Here is a 26,752-nt window from a genome sequence, read left to right on the forward strand (position 1 = left end):
CTGCAGGGCCTGCAAAGCAATTCTGATATTATTAGCTTTACTTCAGTCACACTTTATTCATCGCATGCCAAGAGCCTGACAAAGCCCCACTGCACTTCTCCAGCACTTGCAACTAGAGCTTTATACACCTTAATGAATGTGAAAGGAAAGAGAATTATTATGCGCTATTTTCTAGATGGGAAAACAGAGTAAAAGGAGATTATGCAGGATGCCCAGCGTCACCAAGCTCAATCCTGGATAGTGTCCCAGACTAGATTTTTTTTTTAAATGCTATTAGAAGCCATGTGAGTTTTTACATTTTAAAGGAACGGTGTATCTCTAGAAATCCCTGCTCTTGTGTTTCAACCACAGGACTGCTGGGTGGGTGCTGGGTCTATTTTGTCTGAGGTTGCCCCAGGTACACTACTAACAAGTTTAAAGTTAAAAAGCTGCAGGCCATCAAAGAAGATGCTCTGCTGTGGCTAACAAAAAGGCAGCCACGAAGTCACACACACAGTTCCTGGCTAAGAGGAGGAGGAAGCTGCGTGCTCTGGCAGGGAAGCCACTGAACTGCGAGGAAGATGCTCAGGTCCATTCCTGGTTGTGGCACTGATGCTGGGCTCAGCCAGCCCGAATGCTCCCCCTCTGCTCCCCGTCCTCTGCCAAATGCTGAGGTTGCAGCCTCGCTGGGGTCGTGATTCTCCATCCCCGTTTATCTCACATCACCCATCACCACAGGGCCCCTGTAAGCCGGGGGAGCAAGGCATCAAGCTGCCTCCATTAAGAAGCACAAAAGAATGACATGTGAGACAGAGAAAACCAAAAACAGAAGCACTTTTCACTTGAAAAGAGACCATTTCATACTCACTTTTTCCTACTAAAAGATTATTAATTATTACTACTTATCTGCAATTGGTTAAAGAAAACCTGTAAAGCCCACAGATTTTCACATGAGTTAACAAGGACTTTTTAAATAGACACATATGTCGTGCAGGGCTTAGTTTAATGCAGCCTGGAAAAAGAAGTAAATTTGGACCAATCTATAACTGTCAGTAAATATCTTTGAATAATGCAGTCTGAATCACCAGTACCTTCTGACTAACACTTCTCATCAATTATTTAAATGAAGCTCAAATCACTCAGACATCGAAGATGGCTCCAGAGATTCATGCCATTAAAAACGTGCAGGCATCAATAACCTTTCTCAGATGATGCAGAATGTGTGAAGGACAAACAGCAGAAATCAAGGCAAATGAACATGATGTTATATTACAGCACAATAAACAGCATCTCAGAACTCATGCAATAGGTGCCATGCATTAGATTTTCCTCCTAATTCTCTAGTTTTCAGGAGCACATAACAGAAAACTTATCCAGCATTTGTTCCGAGGCCTTTACAGCAGACCACCCACCTGTAATGGACCTCTCTGAATATTGCGTATGCTTTAATTGTTTTTATGGAAACCAAAGGAAGGAAATGCAAATTATTCCTAAGCAGCTAACTGTTTAAAGGGAGACAATTTTCAAGCAAAATGGTTCTCCAATCTAAACAATTCAGTACAGGACTAAGCACAATTGTAAGTACAGATCGAAGAAGATGCTCCAGTTCCTGGACCACGCAGCCACCCTTGCTCAGTGCCCTGCGATGAAATCCTGGACCCAGAGAGAAGCACTGGAATTCCCCCTGGAGGAGAAAATGCCTCACACTGGAGATCCAACACAGCTGGAGTGCTGAACAGGAAGTCCTTCAAGTCAGAGCTGCCAGAGCACAGAAGCTTTAAGCTAGTCACTAAAGAAATGCTGAGAATAGGGACAAGTTTTACATCCTTCCAGCCCCAGTTCCTGATTTTGGGGACTATCACTCAAGATCCACACCTGGAGCCCCATACAAGTGTACAGGCACATCCTTTCTGCCAAGAGCTGAGCTGGGCTACCATTCGTTCTTTTTGAATCATGGCCAGGGGAGGTGAAGATACAAGCATCTCGTGGTAGAGGCTCACTGAGGATCTGGGAGATCCCAGGGTCACTTCCTCTTCTGCTAGAGAGGTCTCCAACCAACCTCTCGCACTTCCTGCATGCCGGACCACTCTGTACAGGAGCAATTTCCACCTCTCCTTCTGAAACTGCCCCACCAGGGATCACCCCCACCGAATCAGCTAGGCCAGGGAGCACGAGAAGGACCACGACATTATAACCGAGGGAAGGAGGAACTTGGCAAACTAGGCTCTAACCCCAAGACTGCTTCTGTGTTTTACCCAAAGACTGCTTCATGAAATCGCTTGGCTAATGTGTCATGCTTCCTCTTCCATGCTCCTTTTGGCCACCTCAAAAGCCTTAAATCCTCTCTGGCATAACGGCATAGTTACACGTGCTGTTTGGAGAACATGGCCTGGGCATCACCTCTCGCAGTCTGTTCACATGCATTAGGTGCAGACTTCTGAGAGCTCCAGGACCTGGACGGTCACAAACTGTTGGTTTCATGGAGTTAACATGATCCCAAACTTAGCTGGCAGTTCAGTCAAAGTTTTCAGGACCTTAATTTTGATCCCTAAACTCCATTTTAGTCTTAAGTACATAAGAACTTTTTATTGATCTGACTAAAACTGACTAGTTAGGCTATGTTTGAACATCCATCAAGTAGAAGTCAATAAAAGCTTCATTGAATCTAAGCAATCTGGACAATTCTGGTGTTTGAAATTGATGTATTTACATTTAAATATCCTTGGTAGAAAAATAATGCTGCTCATCATTCAAATTCATTATGTAACTGTCATCAAAATTTCATTCTGTGATTGTATTCTGCAGAGCAAATTGACCTCTTGTCTAAGAAGATCTGGGGGGAAAAGCTGTTAAAGATCTTCAGCAGCTAAAGACCTTGCAAGTGAACTAATTTACAAGCCTAAAAAGAGTAAAACTGATGAGTCACGGAGTAATAAAAAGCTTGCCCTCAACCAACAGCTGCACCCGTGTGGTTCTGTCAAAGCTAACTTGACTTTTCAAAGACTAAGTGAGAGTGGAAAACAGGCCATCCATTGCCCAGTTCCCAAAAAACACAGAAGCCAAAGCTAAGCACCTGGTGAACTGAATTACCCAGTTCACAGAAGACTTCCTGGTGACTTAAGAAATGATATATTGACTTCTGATATACAAATGGAAAATAAGAAGCCAGATATATTTTATAAACTTAACTTATACTGACCATAAGGCCAAAAAAAAAAAGGAGAAAAATTACACTGTACTGGTTAAAGACTGTTTTATTTCCACAAGATTCATGACTGAACTATCATCAGTACTGGCATTCATGTAGGCTGGGATAAAATTTTGCCAGTACATGCATGAGCCGATTTTAGCTGGAATCTGGGCTGAAATCCAGAAAGAGTCTGCCTATGGCTTTAACCCGACATGTTTCATACTCTTTCTTTACCTGTAAACTTCATGGCTTTCAGTTAACAGGGTCACCTCAGGTGCATATAGCCTTAAATAACATGGTATGAGAGCAATAACTGAAGCTGAATAACACTGAACCTCTATTTTTTAGACTTGATCATGCAACATGCTGAGCATTTAAGCCTGGATGTAACAAAGTGCTTTTAATTCTTGGATTGCATAGATTTAGGCCCCGGCTTCTGCACTTTCCTCAGTAAGGTCTATGTTAACATACGACAATGTACATGGCATAGCAAGTTATGATATGCTATCAGTACTTCTTGGGTATTCCTGTAACAAAAGGCAACGTGAAACTCCAGAAGCTCTTACAGCCCTTTGGTCATTTCCTTTGGCTTTTACTTTATTGCACAATGATCAGGGACAGAATTCCTGTGGGGGCCTCTAAAACCACTGCCCCAAATCAGCCCCCTCTTTACTTCTGAGGTTGCAGAAGGAAGGCAGATAAACGAAGTCTATTTGAACTGAGGTGGTACGGTCTGGGTTCATTTCTCTAACATGTATTTGAACGCCGATGAAAATAAGGCCATTAGGCTTACTCCTTACCGCTCCCCTATCTCTGCAGCTTCTTTGTTTAATTTCTCTGTAGACCCACTGTACCTTTTCTTTGCCTGATGTCCTGCAATCTTCTCTTTCTACTAATGACTGTAACCAAACCAAATGCTAGTTTTAAAGAAGGGAAAACAGCAGGCATTTATTGACATTAAAAACACATCCTTCTTCTATTCCTTACACCACTTAACAGTTTGTATTAAAGGAACTCACTTTGGAAATATTTCCCACTCCCGATTCCAATGTCTTATGGAGTAGCTTTAAGGTTGGTTGTGCAGAAATAGCCTTTTACAAAAGCTAAGACCAAGACTAATTTTCTTCTAAAAAATATTCCAATGGTAACAGTGGTTATTAATTAAAAAAGCAATGTTATTTTATTGCCATTCAACAATTACAGCAGTATCAATCTAAAAGTGAAATGGACTGTGCTGTCTTAGCTAAAAGCAACAAAACAAAAATAGATTTTTTAGTAATAAAGGATATCATGAGGGTATCAGTGTTAAGTGCAGTTACACCCATTCTCAGGCCCTGTTAACAGGGCAGGTGAAGAAACTGTTTAAAACCTAAAATTTCTAAATTGATAGTATCCCTTCAACAGTAAAAAGGTGAGGGTTTGCAGGTAAATGCTGTGAATCAGCAAACTATCAGCACACAGCAGCATAACAAAATAGCACACTATACAGATGATTATGTCCCAGATCACTGCATTCTTTGACACACAACCTCTCAGAGTTTATAGGTGCTACATTAAGTCCCTTTGATAAGGTAGAAGTTCTTTAGTAACTAACTACAATATTAGAACATTCTTATTTATCAGAAAAAAATATAAATGGGATGTTTAATGCAGCATAAAATAGGGCGGGAAGCTAGCCTACTTCAAAATGGAATTACAATAATAACACAGCTTGAAAACTGCTACTGACCTTGTCATAGTTTGTGCAGGTACTTCCAGAGACAGAAGCAAATCGAGATGATGACTTTAACACAGCCTCCCATGAAGTGATGCTCAATAAAGCTATTAATTCCTTGGACCGCCAGCCACCCACCTCTGCTCCGGCACAAACCGCTCTCAAGCAGCTCTGACAGTGGCCACTGGACGCAACATCTTTTGGCTGGCAGTTTCTTTGTCTGAATTACCTACTACATTTTACCCTTGACAGTTATTTTCATCTCCACGTCCCATTAGAGTGAAATCCAAGCCTCTGGTCTAGCGAGGATCCGGGGCCGGGCGGGCAGAGAGGCCGCCGCTCCCGGGGGGGCTCAGGCATTAATCCCTCACCAGCACCAGATGGCTACTGCTAACCTTTCCCAGACTAATTTTTTGCCATTTTGACTTCTGTTCGCTGCCACAGAGCAGATGCAAAAAGGGACAGAGATGAGGTTTAAAATGTGCTAAATATTTTAAGCCAATCCCCCAAACGCTTAAATACTCACAAGAGTCACTGAACGTTTTTCAGTATTACTCTAAGGAGGCAATGGCAGGCAGGTTTTCAAAATTAACAGAAAGCCAGGTTAGTTCTGAGGCACATGGCATCTCTGTACCAGACACATCTTCTGGCGTTTTGAAAAACTTCAAATTAATACGCTGAGTAGCAGCCAGCAGGAAGCCTCCAGTGGTTTCAAAGGAAGACGTATCTGTCCTACATTGCACTTTCCAGTCAGACTGGGAAAGGAAAAGTTTTCTATCTCATGTAAATCTTTGAGATACTGATAAAAATGTCTCATTCCAGACCAGGCAGAAAAAACAAATTCTCAGGCTTCTTTAACGCAAAACTGTATAAAACTTTAAATCAGCCCAAATCAATCAGAATGCTTTATGAAGCAAAGATACCTTCAGTGTTCCTTCTCTAAACCTCAAAGCAGGGTTTTATTGGTTGTTTAAAAATGTTTCATTCATTTCATTCTTTCATTACTTAAATTGCTTAAATAACTTATTTAGTACTTAAATAAAAAGATGCAGCCACAGCACAGGACCTGATGCTTCACTGTAGCCCCGGGAGGAAGGTCGCTCCTCCGCCTGCCTCTGTCCCCCACGCCAAGGAGGGTCCCGCAGCAGAAACCCTGCCACCCATTTCATCTTGTCCCCAGGATTTAGGCAAAATACACCTGGCCCAGTCGATTCTGGGGTAAAATGCCAGGATTCAAACAACTTGTTGGAGACGGAGAGGGAAAGTCACGGTAAATGCAACAAGCTGGTTTATCTGGGAAATCCAGTGTCCCTGTTGAAAAGGCCGGGACAGAACGGGGCCACGTCCCCCTCGCAGGGATTAATATTTCTTCCCAACTGGTGAGATGTGCCGTTTTCTCCGGACAAAGAGGGAAACCTCCACACACACTTTTCTGACTGTTTTATGTGGCTCAATTTCATCCAAATGTCCATTATTTAAAACTAATTAAAGGAACAGCTCTACATTGAGATCTGCTTGCCGTGCCAGTGGAAAAGATGATGTATTTAGTACAAATGAAGCCCAGATTTACAATATAGCTTTTAATCAAAGCTCACTGCCCCTGAAAGAGAACATAACCCTAAAAAGACCAAATATGAAACACAGAAGAATGCTTTGGAGACAAAAATCCAGTACTGAAGGGATCTTTTTCATTGTTGTTGCATAATCTGGTATTATTTTTAAATTGTTTACATGCCAGTACCATGTATGCTAAATCCTGCTCTGCACTGAACATTTTCCAGCAAGCATAAAGGATTTTGTTAGGGGCCTGCAGACAATTTTAGGTACAGCAATGCAAAGTGACCAATGATCACCAGAACCACTGGAAATATTCTATTTAGAAACGCTCTTGACCTGCAAGGAAAAAGCATTTGCTAATGCAAATCAGAAAGGAAAAAATAAAGTCCCGGATGCAAAGATGCTCTGGGGTCCTGTCTTTTTAAGGGGCTCCCAAATGGAATTATGAAAAACAGCAGCCCCAGAAAGCTTTAGCTTAAGCTCTACATTTATACAATAAGCCTTGGTCTGTCCCGGCCAGTGCTGAGCCAGGGTGGAAAAGCTCTGCCAGGTCTGAGCAGGCTCCTGTGTTTGTGCACGTGCCTCCCAGGTCCCCGGGACTCTGGAATCAGTCACTTTGTCCAAGAAGTTCAAATGAAACCAAAATTGTTGTTCCTACTTTGCTGAAGTACAAAAAGGAGATGCATAAAATTATTGCACGGCAATGAACTTAGAGCATGAAGAAACATACACTGGAAAACAACTGTCGGTGCTGGTCCTCAGCAGAGCTGCCGTGTGCAAATCACGCTGCAAAGCACAAGGTAGCTTCAGGTCCCTAATGTATAATAATAATAATAACAATAATAATAGCCTGTAGCTATACAAGGACAAGGAACAAGGGCAATTAACCGTAAAGCCCTGGGTGGGCCCCTTCCCTCGCGCACCTCGCTTCCCCGCACAGGGCAGTGCCTCCTGGAAGAGCACAGGGGCAGCAGGACCACGATCTTTGCCAAAGGCCCGGCGCGGAGGCCACCCATCAGCGCAGCGGCCACGCGCCCCTTCCTCCCGCACTGACAACCTCCTCATCCTCCTCCCTCTCCTCCCGCACGCTGGACGCACAGCAGCTGGGCGCCGCAGAGGTGCCGGCGTCCCTTTGCGAATAACCCCACCGCCCTCGGCGTCTCAGCACGGTCCCTCGTCCGCCGCAGGGACGGATGGGTCCCGCTGGGGCTCCCTGCCCTCCGCACGGAGAGGAAGCGGGCTGCAGAAAGCAAGGCAGAAGTTGAGGCGGATTCGCACGCGCTGGAGGAGTTGCAGCCAGTCTGCAGCAGTTCTGGGCGAACCACGAGAGGAAGCGGGGGCCGCGGTACGGGATAACAACCCGGCAAGCAAGAAAAACAGGAGGGAAGCTTGGTACTTCGCTGAAGGGCATCGGGCCCTCAGCGGTCAGGGTGATGGCTCAGCCCTCTGACCCGAGGGCAAGTGCCAGGCCTAAACAGCTCCAGGTGCACGTGTCCTCTCTAACTTTAGGAGCGCTCAAAGCATTGCTGGTCACGACACCGTCCACTCTTGAGGGGCAGAGATTTAGGAGAAAGAGAGCTGCAAACGGCCAGAGAGCCGACTGCTGTATTGAAAATACAAATGACTCAGCTCTAAGTGAAAGTTTCTATTTTTGTCTTTTGGCCTCTGATTTGGTTCCAGTCCTACAGCTTGAATCACTCAGCAATATGCTTTTGTATGCAAGGCCAGCTATGCCACTCTTGCTTTCCAATTTTTAAATTGAAAGATATACATTAAGCACACACAAGTATGATTATACTTTTGGATTTTCTTCATATCCCTTTCCAGGCATGGCTGGAAAGTGAGACCTAGTAAATCATGGAAGGTGTCTCTAGTGAGACTATTTCTGTCCAACTGAATCAAGTATTTTAACCATGAAATCCAAACCAAGATTGGATTTCCATTTGAAACTTCATAAAATAAATTTTCGTGGATGATTTTTGTTTCTTTTGCAACTTCTCAGTTTCCCTAATTTTCAGGCTTTCATCAGAAGAGAAAAATTTCCCTACTTTTTTTCTTTCAAACAAATCATTTTCTCAATATTCTTCTCAAAAATGAGATATTAACTATTCACATTGGCAAAGCACCAAGTCACGGCCAGCCCCTTTACACTGCTTCCTCCTTAGACATGGAGTTAAAGCTGGCTTCAGACAGGAGCAGAGATTTGTGCCCCCAGTTGTGTGCAGCCAAGGCTGGAGGAATCGCAGGTAAAGCTGTGAGTGTGCGAGGGGAGGAAAGGTCTGAGGTCTCTGCAGGTGTCTTATGGATCCTGGATATATGAATATTTTGGAGCATCAGAAAGACTGGCCAGAGCCAAGGGGAAAAGGCAAAGAAACATTAAAAAGACATTTAAAATACTTTGGGTAACTCTGGTTTATCATGTTCAGGGAAGTTTAAGAGAATCTGCAGCAGATGGGGAAGATGAGTTGAAGAAACGAACATCTAATGACAAGAGTACAGCTGAAAAGTGCTTGGCTTGTTTAGCCCGGAAAAATGAAGGCTGGATAGGGATGGGACTACTGCTTTTAAATACATCCAGAGGGAGACATCAGGGAAGGGCAAGAGCTATTTATGAGCAGGGTATGAACAAATTTCAGCTGCCAATTAGAAGAGAGTTTAAAACTTTGGAGAAATGAGGCTCTGGAACAGCCTCCCAGAAAGTGCAGCAGGAGCGGCTGAGCCAGCTCATTTCAAATAGGCCTTGCACAAGGTCTCGGAGGGCGACAGCAGGGCGCTGACCCCTCCTGGCTACCCGCAGTTCTTGTTTATCGCCAAGACAATGACAGCTCTAGATTAGTTTATCTGTAAGAGCTGCACACAGAGCAAAAAAAAACCGCAGTGAGGATATGGGCTACAGCTGCCATCAAGGGAATTGCACAGGCTGCTTGGCAGCAGCGGAGCCCAAGGAGCGCGGAGCTGGGAAGAGCAGCAGGGGAAAGGTATGAAAGTGATGCTCTGGAAAAGAAAAAAAAACAGTGTAGAAACGGAGGCTTGGATCCAGCTCCTACTGAGCTCCGGGCAAGCGTTTCCACTAGCTTCCAGGCGAGCAGGAGCAGACCCTCGGAGACGCAGGTTTCCGGGAAAGAGTATCGCGGGGGGAAGATTACCTTAGCAGCTGTGCCTGGAACAAAGAAAGCACCATAAAAAGGCCTCTGCTGCGGCCAAGGCAGGCAGCGCCGGGCCTGAGTCAGCCCGCGAAGCGACGTGCTGCCAAAGGTTTAATGGGGGCTACAAAAAAACCCCAAACCCTTCCATAGCTTGTGACAGAACCTACCAGCGGCAGAAGTGCCCGTGCTTGTGGAGGGGGGGAATGGGGAAAAAACTCCCCTCCGACTTCCCGAATTCTGGGTAAGTCAGCACCAATTTCAAGGCACAAGGCTTCTGTCTAGAAGGATGCTACGCTCAGATCAGGGCACATGCCATGAACCAGCTGCAGCCCATGAGTTTTTTATGTGGCTGCTCTGAGCTACAGAGGGCAACATCAGGAAAAGCATTTTTCATCCTCTTACCCACAACATATGATTAATTCAAACCCAGTGCATCCGAGAACCTGATCCAATCCGGGCAAATTACTATCTTCCATGTACAACAACGAAGTATTTTGATTTCACAGGTTTTATTCCCATCCTGTCAAGGTGTAAAACGTCCCAGGTGCAAGGCAATGGAGAATTGCGACCACAATTACAAGCTGACTTAAGGAGCTAGACTTTTTTTTTAAAGCTACATTTGAGATCTGAGAAAGGATCCTGTCCATTACTTTAAAAAAAAATAATGTTCCTGTTTGATGCAAAAATAAAAGCTTTTTCAAAGGCTCTTTGATGTGCAAGACAAAGACGGGCAGGCAGGTTCTGGAGGAGGTCTTGTCTTAAGCAATTACCAGCACTCCTTCGGAATCTTACTCACTAGACAGAATTTTAATACGAGGTGGATAATCGCACTGCAGAATGTATCAGCCCTAAACCGTGCGGCTTTTCAACAAAGCAGCAATAACCCACAGATGGGAATAAAAGATGGGAATAAAACAAAGAACCCCCAAACCACCTAAATGAAGAATAAGTTATTCCAGACATGTATGGTTTTAAAAGTTTTCCTTCTGAGCTCTTCTCGGGATAGCCAGAGCAGTTTCCAAGTGATATTCTGATCAGTAACAACAAGCAGTGATGCAATTTCCACAGCGACCACAAACATACCAAGAATATTTGAGCTAAATTTATCCAGACTTCTTGCCTGAATCACTGCTTTGGTTTGTTATTTTTCCATGATTTTCAGCTCTGCACAGCAAAGGCGCTGTGGACAGTCTGGGACCGAGTTTTCCCCAGTCATATCTGAAACGTAAACCTTTACGCTTGCAAGCCGCGTATTGACTATTAGGAATTAAATTAAGTCGCTCCTCCAGCTCCCACCCCTGGCTCCCTGCTCCTTTCGCCAGCCCTCCGGCAGCCGACCGACCCCGTCCCGTCACCCCTGGGTGGCACGGCATTAACCTGCCCACCCATCCGGAGCAGCACGTCCCTTTTACGCGCGCCTGTGCCAGGGGAGCTGAGGCTGGGGAAGGCTGTCCTGTCCACTAACACCTTTGCTGGCAGGTACACATGCCCCTGCAGAGAACAGATAACCTATAGAAACATCACGGGGTTTCACTTTCTCTTCAGACATGCATGGGGCGGCTAATTATCACCCTGGGAGGGCTTGGGTATTTGCAAAAACTGCACATAACTTCCAAAATATTACTAAATTAACAGGGCTATTTTTACATACTTAAAGACAGTCAGTCCTCCCTTTAAGTTAGAGTGACGCAAGGACTCAAAGCACGGACACGCTTTTGCTGTGAAACTATGAGTACCCTATATAAATATCTACAAGCTGCTGCTGGGGTTATACATAAGCACGCAAACAAGCAGTTGCTGACCCATTAATGAACGCACAGACTCTGTTTCAGGAAAGGAATTAATATCAGCCGAATGTAATGTAAACCCAAGATGGAACCTATTAAGGGACAGGTTTCACCTATGTAGTAGGCTGACAGCTGGATGGCCAAAAAACGCCCCCACCTCTCATCTGCAATGCAAACATTTCCTCCGAGCTAGCTGCCTTCTGCGAAGCAGAGTCCCGGCAGCCTCTTTATTGATCTGAGAAATGAAAAACAAACAAACCGCAGACTTAATGTCCTAACGCTCCCCAAAGACGGGGCCAAAGCCTGTCATGCCGGTGCAAAGACTTTAATGGGTTTTGGATAAGGCCCCCAGAGGCTTTGGAGAGGATGAAAAATGAATTCATAGCACTTTTTTTAATGCAAGTACAAAATGACCTGCAACATCACCGACAAAACGATAAACCAATTAGAGGCCTAGTAAAGGCTGCGTCCGTGTGAACACTATCAATTGCTTTTCCCACTGAAGCTGAGGACACTGCTCTGACTGTGACCAGTGTCAGCCCTCACCGCTGAGAACGACTCCATAATCACAGCAGCAGAGTAGTCAAGGAGGCTTTGTGCACAGTTCTAAGTGCAAAGGATTTTCTTTACTTCCCTTATCACCTTATCTTTGTTTTTTCTAGGCTTCTTGATAACAGCGGTCACAAGTTATATTTTACTGTAACACACAACCAATATTTTAACCTTTAGGGGGAAAAGTAAAGCTGTATAGTGGCAGATAAAGCCAGGTATAGCCCAGACAAAGATCAATGATTTATTACTGGCTGTAGATCACACCAGGTTTGAGGTTTGACTCTGCCCAATTTGCAGTGCTCCTAGAAATGAGCTGGGATTTGATTTCTCTCTGAAAGTCGCTGTGTGCTCTCCTCACCACTTCCCCTATTCCCACGGCCTCTAGGTCCTGCCTAGTTCCTGCACTCCCTGCTTTATGGCTAAGACCTAAGTGCACCTCTACATCCCACCGCCTCCAGCGGGGTGCAGCACCCACGTGCCTTATCAGTCATGCAGGCAAGCTAATTCAGCTTGTTCGTGCACCCCTTCCTCAATCACTTCCCACGTGCACAAGAGCCAGTTTCCAAAAGCAAATGGTTCTTTCAGATGCCTGAAGTTTGAAACTTAAAAGACATCTTCTAAGGGCATGTTCTGAAGAATAGCACATAGTATCCATATTCTGAAAATCACTTCAGTGTCTGACATTAGGCACCTAATTTTATGTGCTGCAGCATTCACTGCCCTTTTAGGAGATCTTGGCTCAGCTCAGTGAGATGGTGCAGCATGCAGCCATGCCACAGAGTCTGCACCGGAGAGCAGCCTCAACCACATGCATTTTCTGGTGCAGACTGGCCTTCTGCGTTAGCTTTTGGCCCCATGTGAGATTTCACCACTTCTGTATAAAGTGTGTATTTAAATAGGTTTAAAAATACAAACCTATTACTGCTCTGCTAGTGCACTTCCTATTCCTGCCTAGCATTTCCTCCTTCTCTTTCTGGAGGGCATATAGACTAAGGCTAATTCATATAAAATACCTTTTTTATTTTTTTGCTGGTTTTTTTTTCTTTTTGCTTGTAGGAATAGTTTCAATTCACTGTTTGGACTCAATCTAACTCTCAGATTAACAAACAGGAGGAAAAGCAGAAAACTTTCAAGGCTCATTTAGGCTGATTATACAGCACTTCAGGCAACCAACACGCTTAGCGGGTCTCTAGCGTTACGCGCTCCAACCGCTTTCCAGATGTTCTCCTTACTCTCCGCACAGCAACACTGTCTCGGCAGATGCAGGGTTATGCTGCTGCCTCCACTGTGCAGATGGAAAAACGCAGGACAGAGAGTGCAAGCACCTTTTTCCGTGTTACGCAGTGCACCATGCCACGACTGGGACTAAGTCCAAGTGCCCCAAGATCTAGCTGCTGCCTGTAACCCCCCCCCACACAGTTGATGGACAGATTTTAAGGTTTACACGAGGCTCTCATGAGAAACAAAGTAGTTTGCAGCAGTGGTGCTGCAAACACCGATTTTCCCTTCCTCCTCTCTTTAGCAGAAAAACGATTTATAAGCAAAGATATTCACAGTAACAAAAGCAAGTTCCTGCCCTTTGCATTTAAGGCAACAAAATCAACCGTGCAGACGTATGAAGAAATAACAGCAAAGATCTAATCTGGAGGCCATGTACGTGCACACCCAGCAACGGGTGGGCTCTGTCTACTTCCACTCCTATGAAGAAGTCAGGTTCTTCCTGTAGACTTTTATTTTTTAAGCGGATTTCACACGTAGCCAGACTGACAGCCTGGACAGCTCAGAGAGCAAGGGCAGGACCAATGGAAGTTTGGGGCCCTCCACTTACAGCCCTGAGTCACGTTTGCAAACACAGCACCTCCACGCGAGCAGGGTGCGACGCTGGATGCGCCGAGCCCTGTGCCCCTAAAAGAGGCCGTTTCAAACATGACCTCGCTTGCTATTAGCTAACCAAGGCTGTCACCCCTTAATCACTTGTGAAACCTTCCGTAAGAAACGGCATTCGCTCCCGAGCGGCGCCTCTGGTTAAAATGACCCTTTCACGCTTGCAGGGCAAGGGGGATTACGGCACTGCTCGCCCTGGTGACTCCACAGCGATTCACGGAGCGGTGGCGCAGGCAGCAGCTTGCCCGTCCTGAGCTGCGGCGCAGCCTCTGCGGTGGGCTCGCAGGGTCACCACCGTCGTGGGCTCCTTCTTCCACAGAAAATAAAGCCCTGTAAGCTGCAGAGTCCCCACGGCACTTTTGAAGCTGGTCTGCACTGGTCTGCTCCAAATGCCAGGTCAGGTCATTACGCTCTGGCTACTCATTTGCCCTCTAGTTTCAACATTTATGTCCTTTTCCGCTCACGCTGTACATGTCTATCTCTGCTTCTCTGTACAGTTGGAAGTGGCTTGCTTACAACAGACTTGCCTCAAAAGAAGTTGTGAAGGTTCATTCAGCTAATACCTGTAAAGCTGTGATAAAATTTCAAAGAACTATTGCTGGTACCATTGTCCCTACTTATGCAATATTATATACATTGCAATATAACACACCCTGTCAATACTCTTTTCTAGATTTAGGAGGAGAGAAGAGATACTCTCCGGTGCATTGGAAAAAGCGCCCAGTTCCCCCTCAGAGACGCGTGCAACGGGCACACAAACACTCTGGGACTTTGAACACAATTCTTATTAAGAGAGAGATAAAGCTCCCTGACAAAAGTATTCTTGCATTCAGCAGACAATGATGGCTCTTCCACATCTCTGCTGAACCATCTCCTAAAAACTCGTACGAGAATTAATTTCTAGCTGTAAAATTTTGTAAGATTCGAAGAAACAAACCAACCGCTAGAAAGGAAATAAATCTCTATCAAGTTCTAGATGTTCACACAGTGATATCTTCAGGCTTCTATTTTACTTCCTACAAGATTCATATTGTGTCACCTCCATTATATTACGCAGAGCTTTTTAACCAGGTTTAAAATAACCCTGCTTCACAAGAGACTGCAGCCTCCCCCGAATCCCTGCTCGCTTCGCACATGGAACGAGATTTCTTTCTGTTAATTAGCGTACTGGGAGCAAACCTGGGAGCGGGGAAGCGGGGTTTGAGGCGGCAAGGGAGATGCCAACTACACCCGAAGTGGAGCCACGGGATGCTCCGCCAGCACCAGCGAGTGGAGCTGGCAGCGTTGCGGCGGGCTCCGTGCGGTCCAGCGCTGCCCGGCAGCTCGCTCGCGCCCAGGGCGAGTGGGTGTCCTGCTGCAACACAGCCGAGATCCCGTGCAGCCAAGCGACGGGAAGGCAAGCCCTTGCTGCCATACTTTACGTTTGCTTGCTAGGGAGCCGTGAGCGCGTCCTCCACTGTATAGCTGCCGGGAAAGAAAAAGCCCTAAGACTTTAAGGCTATCCAACGACCAAGGCACCAGGTGGGCATCCTTCCTGCACCGCATCGGCCAGCGAAAGGAAGCAGGAGGCTGCACAGACCGTCAACAACGGCGCGTAAATAGGGTCAGATGTGGCGGCTGAATGACTCACTGCATTCCCGCAGCCGAGTTGTGTAACAGGATCCAAACACAGAGCAAGGACCAGCTAACTTTGGGAGTGGACCAACTAGCTAATGCCAATTATTCCTGGCAGGAATCAAACAGTCCCAAAACAAAAATGAGTTTAAACATGTACAGGATGCTTATAAAGAGCAAATCCACTAGGGTAGCACTAGGTCTTAAGCTCTCCTTGGACCACTCTGTCAGGCTTCCAAAACTGTTTATCATAAAAAACTAACCCATACATGTAAGTATAGAAGGTCATACCAATAAGTTTTGTATGCCTCCTGTTAACCAGCTTAACTGAATATATTTACATAAAAGAAAAACGTAAGAAAGTCCTCAGAAGAAAAAACTGAACTCATGATGTAGAAAATATGATTTCATACCTTTTTGCTTTCTTACTACATTACTTACTCGTGAACTAATTTGTTTACTTACTGTATCTTTAAACACTGAGAAAAACTTGTCAAATCACTATTACACTTAACACTTGCTAGTCATTAGTGCAGGTTAAAATTCTTCTCACGGTTTATAGCTTAGTATTCAAGTGGAGATAATTTCTTCCAGAGAGAAACTCAGAAGACAGAATTTACCATTTTTAAAGATATTTAATAACCAAATGCTCCTGCCTACTATAGAAAGATAAAATGCTAATTAACAAAAGTGAAAAACAATAGATCAGTATCACGGAAAAAGCAGAATACATACGGAGAAAGGAAAGGGTTCCCAGAGCTGCCTGTGACGCTGGTGAGAAACGTCTTTGAATAAGATGAGAAGGCCTCTGAATAAAATATCAGGTTTTGCTTCATAGTTGCTGATAAAATCCAAAATAAGGCTGCAAAAACATTAGCTTGCACGGAAGCCTGCTTACTCACTACAGAGCGTCAAACACACCTTCATCCCACACATAAAACGCAGATGCTGCCTCCTAATGAACCGTTTGTTGCAAGGGGGGAATACCGTTATACAATAAGCAGAAGGCCATTTCTTGATGCAGAGACATAACTGGGTTTTGACTCAGAGAAATTCAGGAGCACACAGGAGCTGAGGATTTCAGTGCTAACAACCATCCAAAAATAATTCGACTGTTCAGAAAAAAAAAAATGAACAGAAAACAACTTGAAGCATATATCCTTTTGAAAGAGAAATTTCTACCCACGGATTTTTTTTTGGTAGTATTATATAAATGCAGACCTCCTAATCCATACCAACAATAAATCACTGCAAGTCACTCAATCGAAGCTGCCAGTAAAATTGGAGTAGGTTAGTATCTGTTCAGTCTGCAAAATGATGCTCTGATTTTAGCAGCTTTCGTACCCTGAATACACACTGCATCAGTGGCTGGGAACATATTTGCATTCACATGCTGAAAAAGTATGGATCTTGTAAAACATATTTAGGAACTGATATGATACATATACTGACTAATTCTGTAGCTTTTCAGAGAAAATTGTTTTTCAGAGGAGTGCTATTCTTACCCCCTGAATAGTTCAACATCATTCTCCTTGCAAGTAAAATTGCTTGATACGTTTTATAGATTTTCAAAGATTAGCATTCATTCAGATCATTCAAAGACCTTTCACATATTCAAATTTCACTGAAACTCAGCGGAAGCTGGCTATCTAAAACATTCCCTTAAAAACTTCTGCTCCCAATCCAACCAGGAAAAAAATTGTTTCATTTACCATTTTGCGGATCCATGTTGCTCGCTCTGTAAACAGCGGCTTCCTCCGTTCCCACACACCAGTACATTCTGGGTTGTAGTTGTGAAGGTTCAACAAGCGAACTTTCTGCAGCACTTCAAATTGAATAGTGTTGTCGAAGCTGAATGACCTCTGTCAAGTAAATGCAGAACAGGGCCGCTGCTAGCAAACACCATCCCGAAGAAACGCCACGTCCCTGTGTAAAAATAAGCAACAAAATAAATCAATCTTTCTAGTACACAAATTGCAAGAGGCTTATTCCTCTGCACTTATGAACACAGTTGTCTCGATATTACTTTGGAGAAACGCATCCATCATCTTATGCAAATATAAATACAATTAGTTATATAATAGCTTTGTTAAGAGCATAACATGAATTAACAGAGGAGTTTATCTTTTCTATAGTGGAGATATTGTTAATGTTCCCAATTTTTCTCAGCCAAAGCTGCTGAGTCTTTGGTCTGGGAGGGTGGGCAGGGGTCACAGCTGCAGTTTCAGATTCTCCACAAGCTAGTGTAAATTCAGAGCATTGAAATGATTCAACGCAGCTGGAAAAATCCTAAATGCAACCTCAAAATCTTGCCCATTCACAAAGATGACTGTGACTCTTGTAAGACTCTACTGTGAGAAACTGAAAAATACTGATGTGGTTACTGAGACAATCCTCTACAGAAAGAAAACACAGCTAAGAGGAACACACAAGCTTCTTTCCCCTTTGCCCAGTCATTTCAGAGAACTCTAATACTACAGAAACAGCAGGCTCCTTCAAACATGGGCAGGGAGGCAAATCAGATCCTTAGGTGCTCCTAAAGCTTGCCTTCTCTTAAACTGCCTTGCATAAGAGGCAGCAGAAGACTGAAGGGCTCAGTCTCCCACGGCATTTCCAAGCTCTTACCACTTTAAAGCTTCACACCTGTAACTTTCTGTCTTTTAAGGAGTCTTCCACAGAGGTTAAGACTATGGGTGAATTTGCAGTTTGTGCTGTTCCTTCATTTTCTGCTTTCAGTTTCAGTCTGCAAAGGCCTCTCACACGATGCCCCTCACCTCTGGTTCTAGTTAGATTTTCCCATGGCTGGTGTTGTGATGCCGCAGTTTTGATCGGAGTTAGTTTGGCTCTAATTCGGCCAAGCGCACAGACCCACGTTGGCCAGCAAGACCCAAGCATATCACTAACCCTGCCTGAACAGAGCTGGTCTCTTGGGCTGGGATCAAAGAGCAAGGAGAGCATAAAAATACACCCATCCATCACCACTCTCCAGGCAGCCTCCTGCTCTCCCCTCATTAAATAGGGATTTAACAAGGAGCTGACAATGTTACCAAATTACCCAATGCTACATCAGTAGTTTCTAGGTGAACAGCTGAGTTTTGGGTGCAGGTACGGCACAATCCAGTTTCTGATGACCCCTGCGTTGTGGTGGCCAGCAGCAGCAACCGAACCGCACACCCGGCACACGGCGCAGCCCTGTATCCTGCACGCCAGCGGCTGGGGGAAGCCATCGGCTGCCGTTTGGTTCTTTGTGCTTTTCAAAGGTGGGAAAAATGCTTTGGGTGCCGCAAATACACAGGCTGAGATGCCTGGACCAGTCTCCGCGCAAGCACTTCTGCATGGACCTCACAGCCAAACGCCTCCTGCTCAGTGGGACGGCTGCAGCTCCCGCTGCATGCCGGCAGCGGAGCATCCCTCCCTCCCTCCCTGTCACGGATAATGGCAGCAGGGGCTCGTCTCTCAGGGCAGGACGGACCGCATGGAGGTGCCAGGGGGGAGCTCACGGGGCGCTGTAACCCTTCTGAGCACGGACGAGATGGCCACTGTGCCTTTTGCACCGCCCAAAAGCTGCCCTGGCCGTTTACTCTGACACCGGAGGGGACGTGACGTTCCCAGGGCTCAGCAGCTGCCACCTCTGCACCCTCACTATAAATGCACTAAGCAGCGACCCTAAGAACGAATATGTCCCCACGCAAAGACCAACAGAATAGCTCTTTTTGGCAGATGCTGGGTTTTGCGTGGCATCCCCTTGCGGTGCAGCTGGGGCATGCTGCGCACACTGCAGCAGTTGGGGGAGAAATACCGGACTGGGGTCAGTATGCACCACGGAGGCTTGAAAACACTCCCCATTTCTGGATTTCCACCCAGCTTACTCCCCAGGCTGACACTCTGCCTCATATATAGAGAAAGGAAAAAACTTTCAGGAAAAATAACGGAGTGACTTGATAATCAGTTCCCTTTCACTGTGACTAGCACACTAAATGCCTTAACCATAAATGTATTATTGCCACAAAGCATCCCTGTAAGGAGTACTGCCTGCGCGTTTCTGTATTTCAGTACCTTTGTATAGACAATAAAAGACATCCCTAAAGCGCTTTTACTCAAAGCTACCAACAGCACGAGCTCAGCGGCAACACTTGCAAACACCATGCTTTAGTTTGATTTTGGGACAGAGAACTCCTGGAAAAGAGCACTACTTGGGATCCTAAGGGCTGGGCAGAAGCTCATTCGGAAGGAGGGGGACCAAGAGGGAATACATCCCAATGCTGATTTACATCCCATTTCACATATTCCCAGTTTCTCTCCAGAGACTCTGACAGCTTTTAGCTAATGTCTAGAGAAGTTAATGTCTGCTTTTCTAAGGAAGATATTTTCCACAGGTAGCATTGTTCATGGTGGAGCACTTCCTGGAGCTCAGTTAAGGCTCCTGTTATTCCTTGGCTAGTCACCCTCAACTGCAGGCCACCTGGGTGAGAAGCGTGGGCGGCCCAGGCCCCGGTGGGACGCGCAGTGCTGGGGGATGCGCACACCCCCTGGGTGGCTCTGCAGGTAAGGTCATCACGAAAGCAAACAAAAAAAGGACAGCTGGACCCAAGCTGGCTCTCTGAGCATCCCCAGCACACGCTCCCCAGCGTATCTGACCATGTCTGTACCATCTTGAGATCTTCCTCTCGGCTCCTCCAGCTAAGCCAGACTTGCTGCATGTAAATCCAAGTGCAGTGAGGCACCCAGACATGTCACAGCTTACCCAAGGTCACCTCCCAATTCAGGGGAACTCACCAGAAACTAGTTCTTTGCTCAAACCGCCTACTCTTTCTTGAGAAGTCCACTTAGCATTAGGAGCTGTGTTAGAGGCGCAGGGCAATGTCATGCGTCAAGGAAGGTAGGTGGATGACACCATCACGGGTGCCAACGGCCCGTGGGCTCATCCACGTGCCCCCAAGAGAGGCCCGGCGAAGCTACACCTGGACGTTGAAGCGCTCGGTTTCATAACCGCCCAACTGCAACCCGCCACCCCGTCGGGGACCTCCCTGCCGAAGAGCTATGCAAATCTGGGACCTCTTCAGTACATCACGGCTCCGAGAGCCCAAAGCTCCAGGCGGAAAAGCTGCAGAGGGGCTGCAAAGCACAGCTCCCGTCTCCGCACGCGGTAAAGGTGGACAGGGAGGGAGAAATAAGGCCTCCTGCCCCAGCGGGTGCAGGAAGCGGGAGCAGAAGCCTCATTATCGGCCAGAGCCGGCTCTCCCAGGTCCCTTCGGGTTATCCCCGCGCCTCCCCTCGGCTGAGCCCGGGGGCACAAGGCCCCGCTCCGCTCTGCGGACAGGAGGGAGAGGGAGGAGGAGGAGGAGGAGGAGGGAGGCCGCGGGCCCGGGTGGCCCCGTCGCCCCCTGCTCCGCGGGCAGCGGCGGCGAGGCGGCAACGGCGCGCGCGTTACAAACGGCCCAAACGGCCGCGTTCCCGCGCGGCGCCGGGCCGCTCTTACATAAAAGGAAGTTTTTTTTTTCCCTACGGCTCCTCTCGAGCATTTCCTTTCCCCCCGCCGGCTCTCGGGACGGGGCAACGGCTTCCCGGCCGGGCTCGGCTCGGCTCGGCTGCGCCCCGCTGCCCCGCCGCTCCCCGCGGCAGCCGCCGGCACGGGGGAGGCGGCAGCCCCTCAGCCGCCGCCCCGGGCACGCTACACCCCCCCCCCCGAAAGTTCCGTCTAAACTTTTAGCTTTTTTCTGTTTTTAAACACTTTTTGTGTGCCCACCCCCCGCCGTCCCCCCGGCGCAGCCCGCGCCCCCCTCAGCGCAGCCCCGGCGCGGGGCAGGTGCCGGCCGCGCTACCTCCTGCCTGCGGGGTCCCCGCGCCGCCTCCTCCTCCTCCTCCTCCTCCTCCTCCTCCGGCGCCGGCCGCCTGCCTCGCTCTGCGGCGCGGGAGGCGGAGGGAGGAAGGAAAAGGGAGCGGGGCAGAAGCGCGGCGGCGCCTCCTCCGCCACCGGGCCCGGCGGCGCGGGGTCAGGGCCCGCCCGCCCGCGGGCCCCGCCGCCGCCGCCGCCGCCGCCGCGCCTCGGCCGCCGCCGCCCCAGAGGCCTCCGCGCGCGCCCCGGCCGGGGCGAGGGGCTCCATCTTGTGCGGGCGCCGCGCGGGAGCCGCCGCCCCCGGCCCCGGCCCCGGCTCCCTGGGCAGCCAGGGCGCGCTCGTCCCTCAGCGAGCTGCCTCCTGCGGGCAGGCCCTGCGCGGACCCGCGCCGTTTGGGCTTTGGGGGGGTTTTGTGTTTGTTTCCCCTAGCAAAGGTCCATCTGGAGTTGCGGCGGCTGAAGTAGCACCGTCTTTCTCATCCCCGGCAAGTTCCCTGGATGGCGTCGCTGCCTCATGGGCCGCGCGCTTCTCAGAGCGCGGTTATCAGTGCTCTCGCGCTGCCTTAGCGCTTGCTTAAATTGTTTCTGCATCGGCTTCTCCGCGGAGGCCTGGCCCTCGCGTCGACAGAGTTGATCCGAGATCGCTTCTTTGAGAGCTGCTCCTCTCCCAGCTCCTGGAATAAGCCTACTGCTTTGGGGAGAAAACAAAGCAAGGTTGCCCCCTTCCTTCGGCCGGCGTTACGCTCTCCCTGCGCTGCCGCTGGCGTGCTGGCACTGCTCCCATCCTTCCCCATCGCATACCTCTTCGTCTCCTGTTTCCAAGAAACTCTCCCAAGCCTGATACGGCTTTTCTTCCCCACCCACTGCACCTGCTACAAGAACACCAGTTTTGCATGCCTTTTATTTCACTGTTCGCGATGATTCCTTACATTATCTATGCAGCTTTCTTCTTCCCCGGCCCCACACAAGAAATGGGTCTTTGATGATTGCTTGAGGATGGCAAGAGCCATATCCATCCTCCGACTAGCTCCCACAGTCTGAGGTTTGTCCTAGGGTGTTTCTGTGCTGTGATTGTGGACATGGAGAGGATGGGTCTTCACCGGTGCTTTCATTTGGGTTCGAGTGCCCATGAACCCCGCTTTTAGCTGCGCCCATAGCAGTGTTACCCATTTGGCACCCTTTACACCTTCTGCCCAGGCTGCTGTCTTTTATGCCTCACAGCCTGGCTCTTATCCAGACCTTTCTTACAGCCTTTTCAACCCAATTGTTTGAAAAACCACTAACATCACTTGGTTTTGCCTTTATTTTGATAAACACTGTAATTTCCCTGAACAAGAATTTCTCCAGACAGTCAAGCTAAAAAACCTTTTGTTTTTCTAAATTTCATCCCAGGCTCCCTGGCTTATGTCTCCATCGATTATGTCACTCATGACCATTTCTTTGCATCTCCCGCCTTCACCCTTCTGATGTTTAGTGTCACAGCTTCTGAGCAATGCTGCTTGCAAGTGCAGGAAAAACTCAAGGGGGTTGGCTTAGCCTAGCTGGGGAGCTGACAGGTATTTGTGTTTTTCCTCGCACGCACATACCAGATGCAAAGAGGGAATGCTGAGCAAAAGGCAGCGATATCAGTACGTTCTCGCTTGCTGTCCGCATGGCAGATGGAGAAAATCAGATAGGGATGGGAAAGGGTGGAGCAGAGTCATGCGAGTGATGGATGTGTCTCACAGGGTTTAGGAAGCCGGACCAAGGCAGAAAGCCTCATCTGGCAGTGGGGGCCCTGGCCATTTTGGAGTCTTCCCTTTCAGGCTCACCCCAGAAGGGAAAAAGGATCCATCCTACTTCGAACTGGAAGAAGTTGCACTTGCGCCTGCCAGCTGCAACTCTGCTCGCCTCCCCCACCCCACTTACTGGAAATGGCACAACTTGCAAAGAAAACTGCTTAGATGATAAGCTAACACACACACGATCCAGCTTTTATTTGCAGAGCACTGACCACACTTCAGCACTTTACTTCCCTTGCCTTTATTTTAAAAAAGGCTATTTTTCACAAAATGCAGAAGTGAGTTCAAGTTCAGATTCCTTCCCAGGCCCCCAGTGAGATACTGAATCACACATACACAGGCGCACAAACACACTCTACATTCAGTCCTGCCATGTGTGAAAGGTACCTTGAAGTTACATTGCCCCTTGCGAGCCCAGGGCACGTTCCTGTTTGGGGGAATCCTGCTGGGTCACTGAATCGAGGGGAACAGACAGAGCGCTGTTCTGAGAAGAGCCCCCTGCAACGAGAGCAATACAGGGCCATTTTGTTTTAGAAGCACGAAACCTTAACCCTTTCCAGTGTTCGCTTTTATGGACACAATGGGCCAAATTCAGAGATGAAATGAAAAACAGAGACAGGAGGATTGAGTTGAGTGGAAGGAGTGTGCTGCTGGAAGGGATCTTAAAACTTGCATTAGAGGGGCCAGAATTTTCTTAAGGCACTAATGAGTGTACACAAAAAAGGATTACAGTTACTTCTCTGTTAAAAGGAGTAAAGTCAGTAGAAGTGTGTCCCCCCCCAGTCATCCTTCCTGGACAATATCAGAATATAGCATATAGAAACTATACCACAATGTTAAACATTTATTAGGAACGAGAGAACTATTACAAAAAGATACACATATTCTAAATATATACATGAGGTTTAAACATAGCATTTCCATGTACCTTTGACTATAAAAATACATTAGATTAACTGTATCCTAATTTATAAATATAGTTCTTTTCTTAAAAAAGTAGTATTTCATATGAAAGCCTTACTGTGCAATGAAAGAATATATACCCTCTAAGGGGTGACTTTAAAGTTAGTGTCTACTGTTATATAACTTAGAAAATTCAGTGTGTAGAGTCAAACCCTGATTTATACAATAAGAGATACATTGACTTTTTTTAAACTTGATAGGGAAAAAAAGAGGTGAAATATACATTATACATATAAAGGCAGAATACTAGGATTTATAAGAGTTCCAGATGATTTCAATTTTAACCGCTGTTTATCAAAAATGAATACAGAAGCTACATCAAAATAACCAGCCTTTTACTATTTGCCTCGCCTCCCTAATGTCTGACTGCAGTCCTAGAAAACCATCAACTAGGCAAAAGTAAAACATTTGTCTGAGAAGATGTTTGCACTCTAAGTGTAATACAAAAATAGAAACTTATTTACAATTTACCCATTTGGCCTTTCATGGGGTAGGGAGGACATTTTCTTCACTAGATGGGAGATTTACCTGTGGAAGCCTTGTCTCACGTATCCGTGAGTGGACAGGCACTTAGTTATACATAACTGTTGGAGGTATGTCATTTGAGAAATTAGCAGTGTTGAAGTGCAATTTCAGTGTTCACTAACTAATAAGGAAGTTTAGGCCCATGCAGATGTTCTCCTTACTCATCACCACCCACCTTCCTTCCCTCTCCAAAAAAGGTCCACACATGCAATAGCACTTGTACTGACTGGGTACATCTCTGATCAAAGGAAGTTATTGGTTAAATCCTTGCTTGCTTCAGAGAATAAAAACTAGACCTGCATTTCTGCTTCAAGCCCTGATATCTGGAAAACTCCCGGCAATGATCTTTACCAGTGCTCCACAGAGATCTGTAGATATTCACTAAGGAACGTGCATCAGTTTGCTCTTAGAGGACTAACCCAATGGGATCAGCTGAAGTTCCTAACCAGCTGACACCACTAACTTCCACCTACTTACAGCCCACATAGACATGGAGCTTCCCGTGGGTTTGCCAGTGGTTCTTCAGCAGAGGATCAGGGGCGGGTGAAGTAGCGAACACAGGAACTGAAGACAGCCTGTGGCTTTTCATTAAGCCCAAAATAAGTAATGTCTGGGCATGCAAAGAAGTTACTGCAGGATATACTAAGGCATGAACTTAGTGTGACAGCCGCTCCATGGATGCTGTTTGTGTGCATGCTTATACAACTGTAAACAAGAGGGAATTCAAGGTAGTTTATTCCTCAGTGAAGATTCAGCTACTCTGCGCTTGCCACAAGACGACAGCACCCACAGGAACAATTACTGCAGAGCTGCTGACACCTTTAAGTCCAGCCATAGCTTATTCCATGGTAACTGGTTTGTACACCCACATCTTTAGCGTTCAGTATGTGCTTGGGAGCACCTGCCTTTTCATACTGTACTTCCAGAAATCTATTCTAAGCTACATTCATAAGGGAGAAAGAAGCAGTGAGGATAACTTTTTGAGTTACTATGTGAGTTTTACTCACATAATTAGCTCTGGCTCAAAAATGAAGAGATGTCCACACAGTCTGAAAATGACAGAGAAAGAGAGAGCAAGACAGCTTCTTGCAGCTCTTTTGCTCCCTCCCCCCAGATCAGAAGGACTGGCTTGGGTCTTTGTGCCCTGGATGTTTTCCATGGGTATCTACCATGCTACATGCTTAGCATTCAATTCTGTATCATCACGGTAAGTACAGTGCAAAATCCTCCTGCAGAAAGTGCTATAGTGAAGCTTTGAGATACCATTGTGACTCGTTTGGAGCCAGAGGGGCTAGCAAGTCAGTAACTTGCATGTGCAGCACATGTATGCATGTACACCAGAACATCTAGTTCAAAAGACACTTTAAAGTCTTGCTACACTGGGTGAAATACTGGCCCCAAAGCAGTCATCTAAGAAACTCCCATAAACCTCATTCCGGGATAGAATATCACCAATATGGGGGATGCATGTATCTTTAGAGAGACCAAGATAGCTCTTTCAAACAGAATTGCTTTACAGATCCTTCCATGAAAGCTTACACTCCCATCCAAAACTGATTGCAGCCTTCACGCAAACTCTGTCAACTTCAGTTATATTGACCCTACCATTCAAGTCCCTTTACGCCAAGTGAAACCCATATGCCTCTGAAGGTGTTTAACAATCCATGCTAATGGTATCGGAAGTCACTCTACCATGCCATTGATGTCCAAGTCCTTCAGGGGCACAGTTTGAAAAGCAGATGTCCTGAAAACACTGTGACCAGTATTTTAATCACAGGTAGCAGACAGATACGCAGTCAGGGACTTGCATAGTACAAGTGTATGCTATGTTGCCAGTAGGGTCAGTTAAATCAGCTTTTGAAGAGCCAGTTGACAAAATGGAGTCCAGTAGATCAGTGTTTCTAGAGGAATAAAGTAAGGTGTTTCTCCAAAACAAGTGCTGTTTCCATTTTCCTTCCTACCCCTCCCCTCCCCCTTGTTCTGAACACGTCCCCCATGTGTCACATTCAGAGTGTCAGCATTTTTAGGCCTTCTGCTTTCATGGACTCTTCTGGGAGAGTTTAATGGTGACTGTTTTCACTTCAGTATATTCTGCCAAAGCATATTCACCACTGCAAAAGAAGGGAGAGGAGGGAAAGGGACAAACAGTTGTAGCTTGTTAATATATACTTCCCTAAGATAAGAGGTTTCTACACAAGTGCAACTTAGTCGCAGATCAACTGCT

General features: G+C 46.7%; 2 protein-coding genes across 3 annotated transcripts in view; both read right to left on the reverse strand.

Annotated features, from left to right (window-relative positions):
- The window catches only part of LRRK1 (leucine rich repeat kinase 1), a 79,027-nt gene extending 58,764 nt beyond the window's left edge, over positions 1-20,263 (reverse strand). The window contains exons 1-2 of the mRNA XM_067305575.1: positions 20,200-20,263; positions 17,136-17,349 (exon numbers count right to left, since the gene is read on the reverse strand). Coding sequence (XP_067161676.1) covers positions 17,136-17,202 — 67 coding nt within the window. The 5' untranslated portion in view covers positions 17,203-17,349; positions 20,200-20,263. The remainder of the gene's footprint in view (positions 1-17,135; positions 17,350-20,199) is intronic.
- Positions 20,264-23,859: 3,596 nt separating this feature from the next.
- The window catches only part of ALDH1A3 (aldehyde dehydrogenase 1 family member A3), a 39,515-nt gene continuing 36,622 nt past the window's right edge, over positions 23,860-26,752 (reverse strand). The window contains exon 13 of one of the 2 annotated variants that reach the window (XM_067305553.1): positions 23,860-26,639. In XM_067305553.1, the coding sequence (XP_067161654.1) occupies positions 26,567-26,639 (73 nt within the window). In that variant the 3' untranslated portion in view covers positions 23,860-26,566. The remainder of the gene's footprint in view (positions 26,640-26,752) is intronic. The other variant, XM_067305554.1, reaches the window with a different exon arrangement.

Source organism: Apteryx mantelli, chromosome 15, assembly GCF_036417845.1.
Source record: "Apteryx mantelli isolate bAptMan1 chromosome 15, bAptMan1.hap1, whole genome shotgun sequence".
Lineage (NCBI taxonomy): Eukaryota > Metazoa > Chordata > Aves > Apterygiformes > Apterygidae > Apteryx > Apteryx mantelli.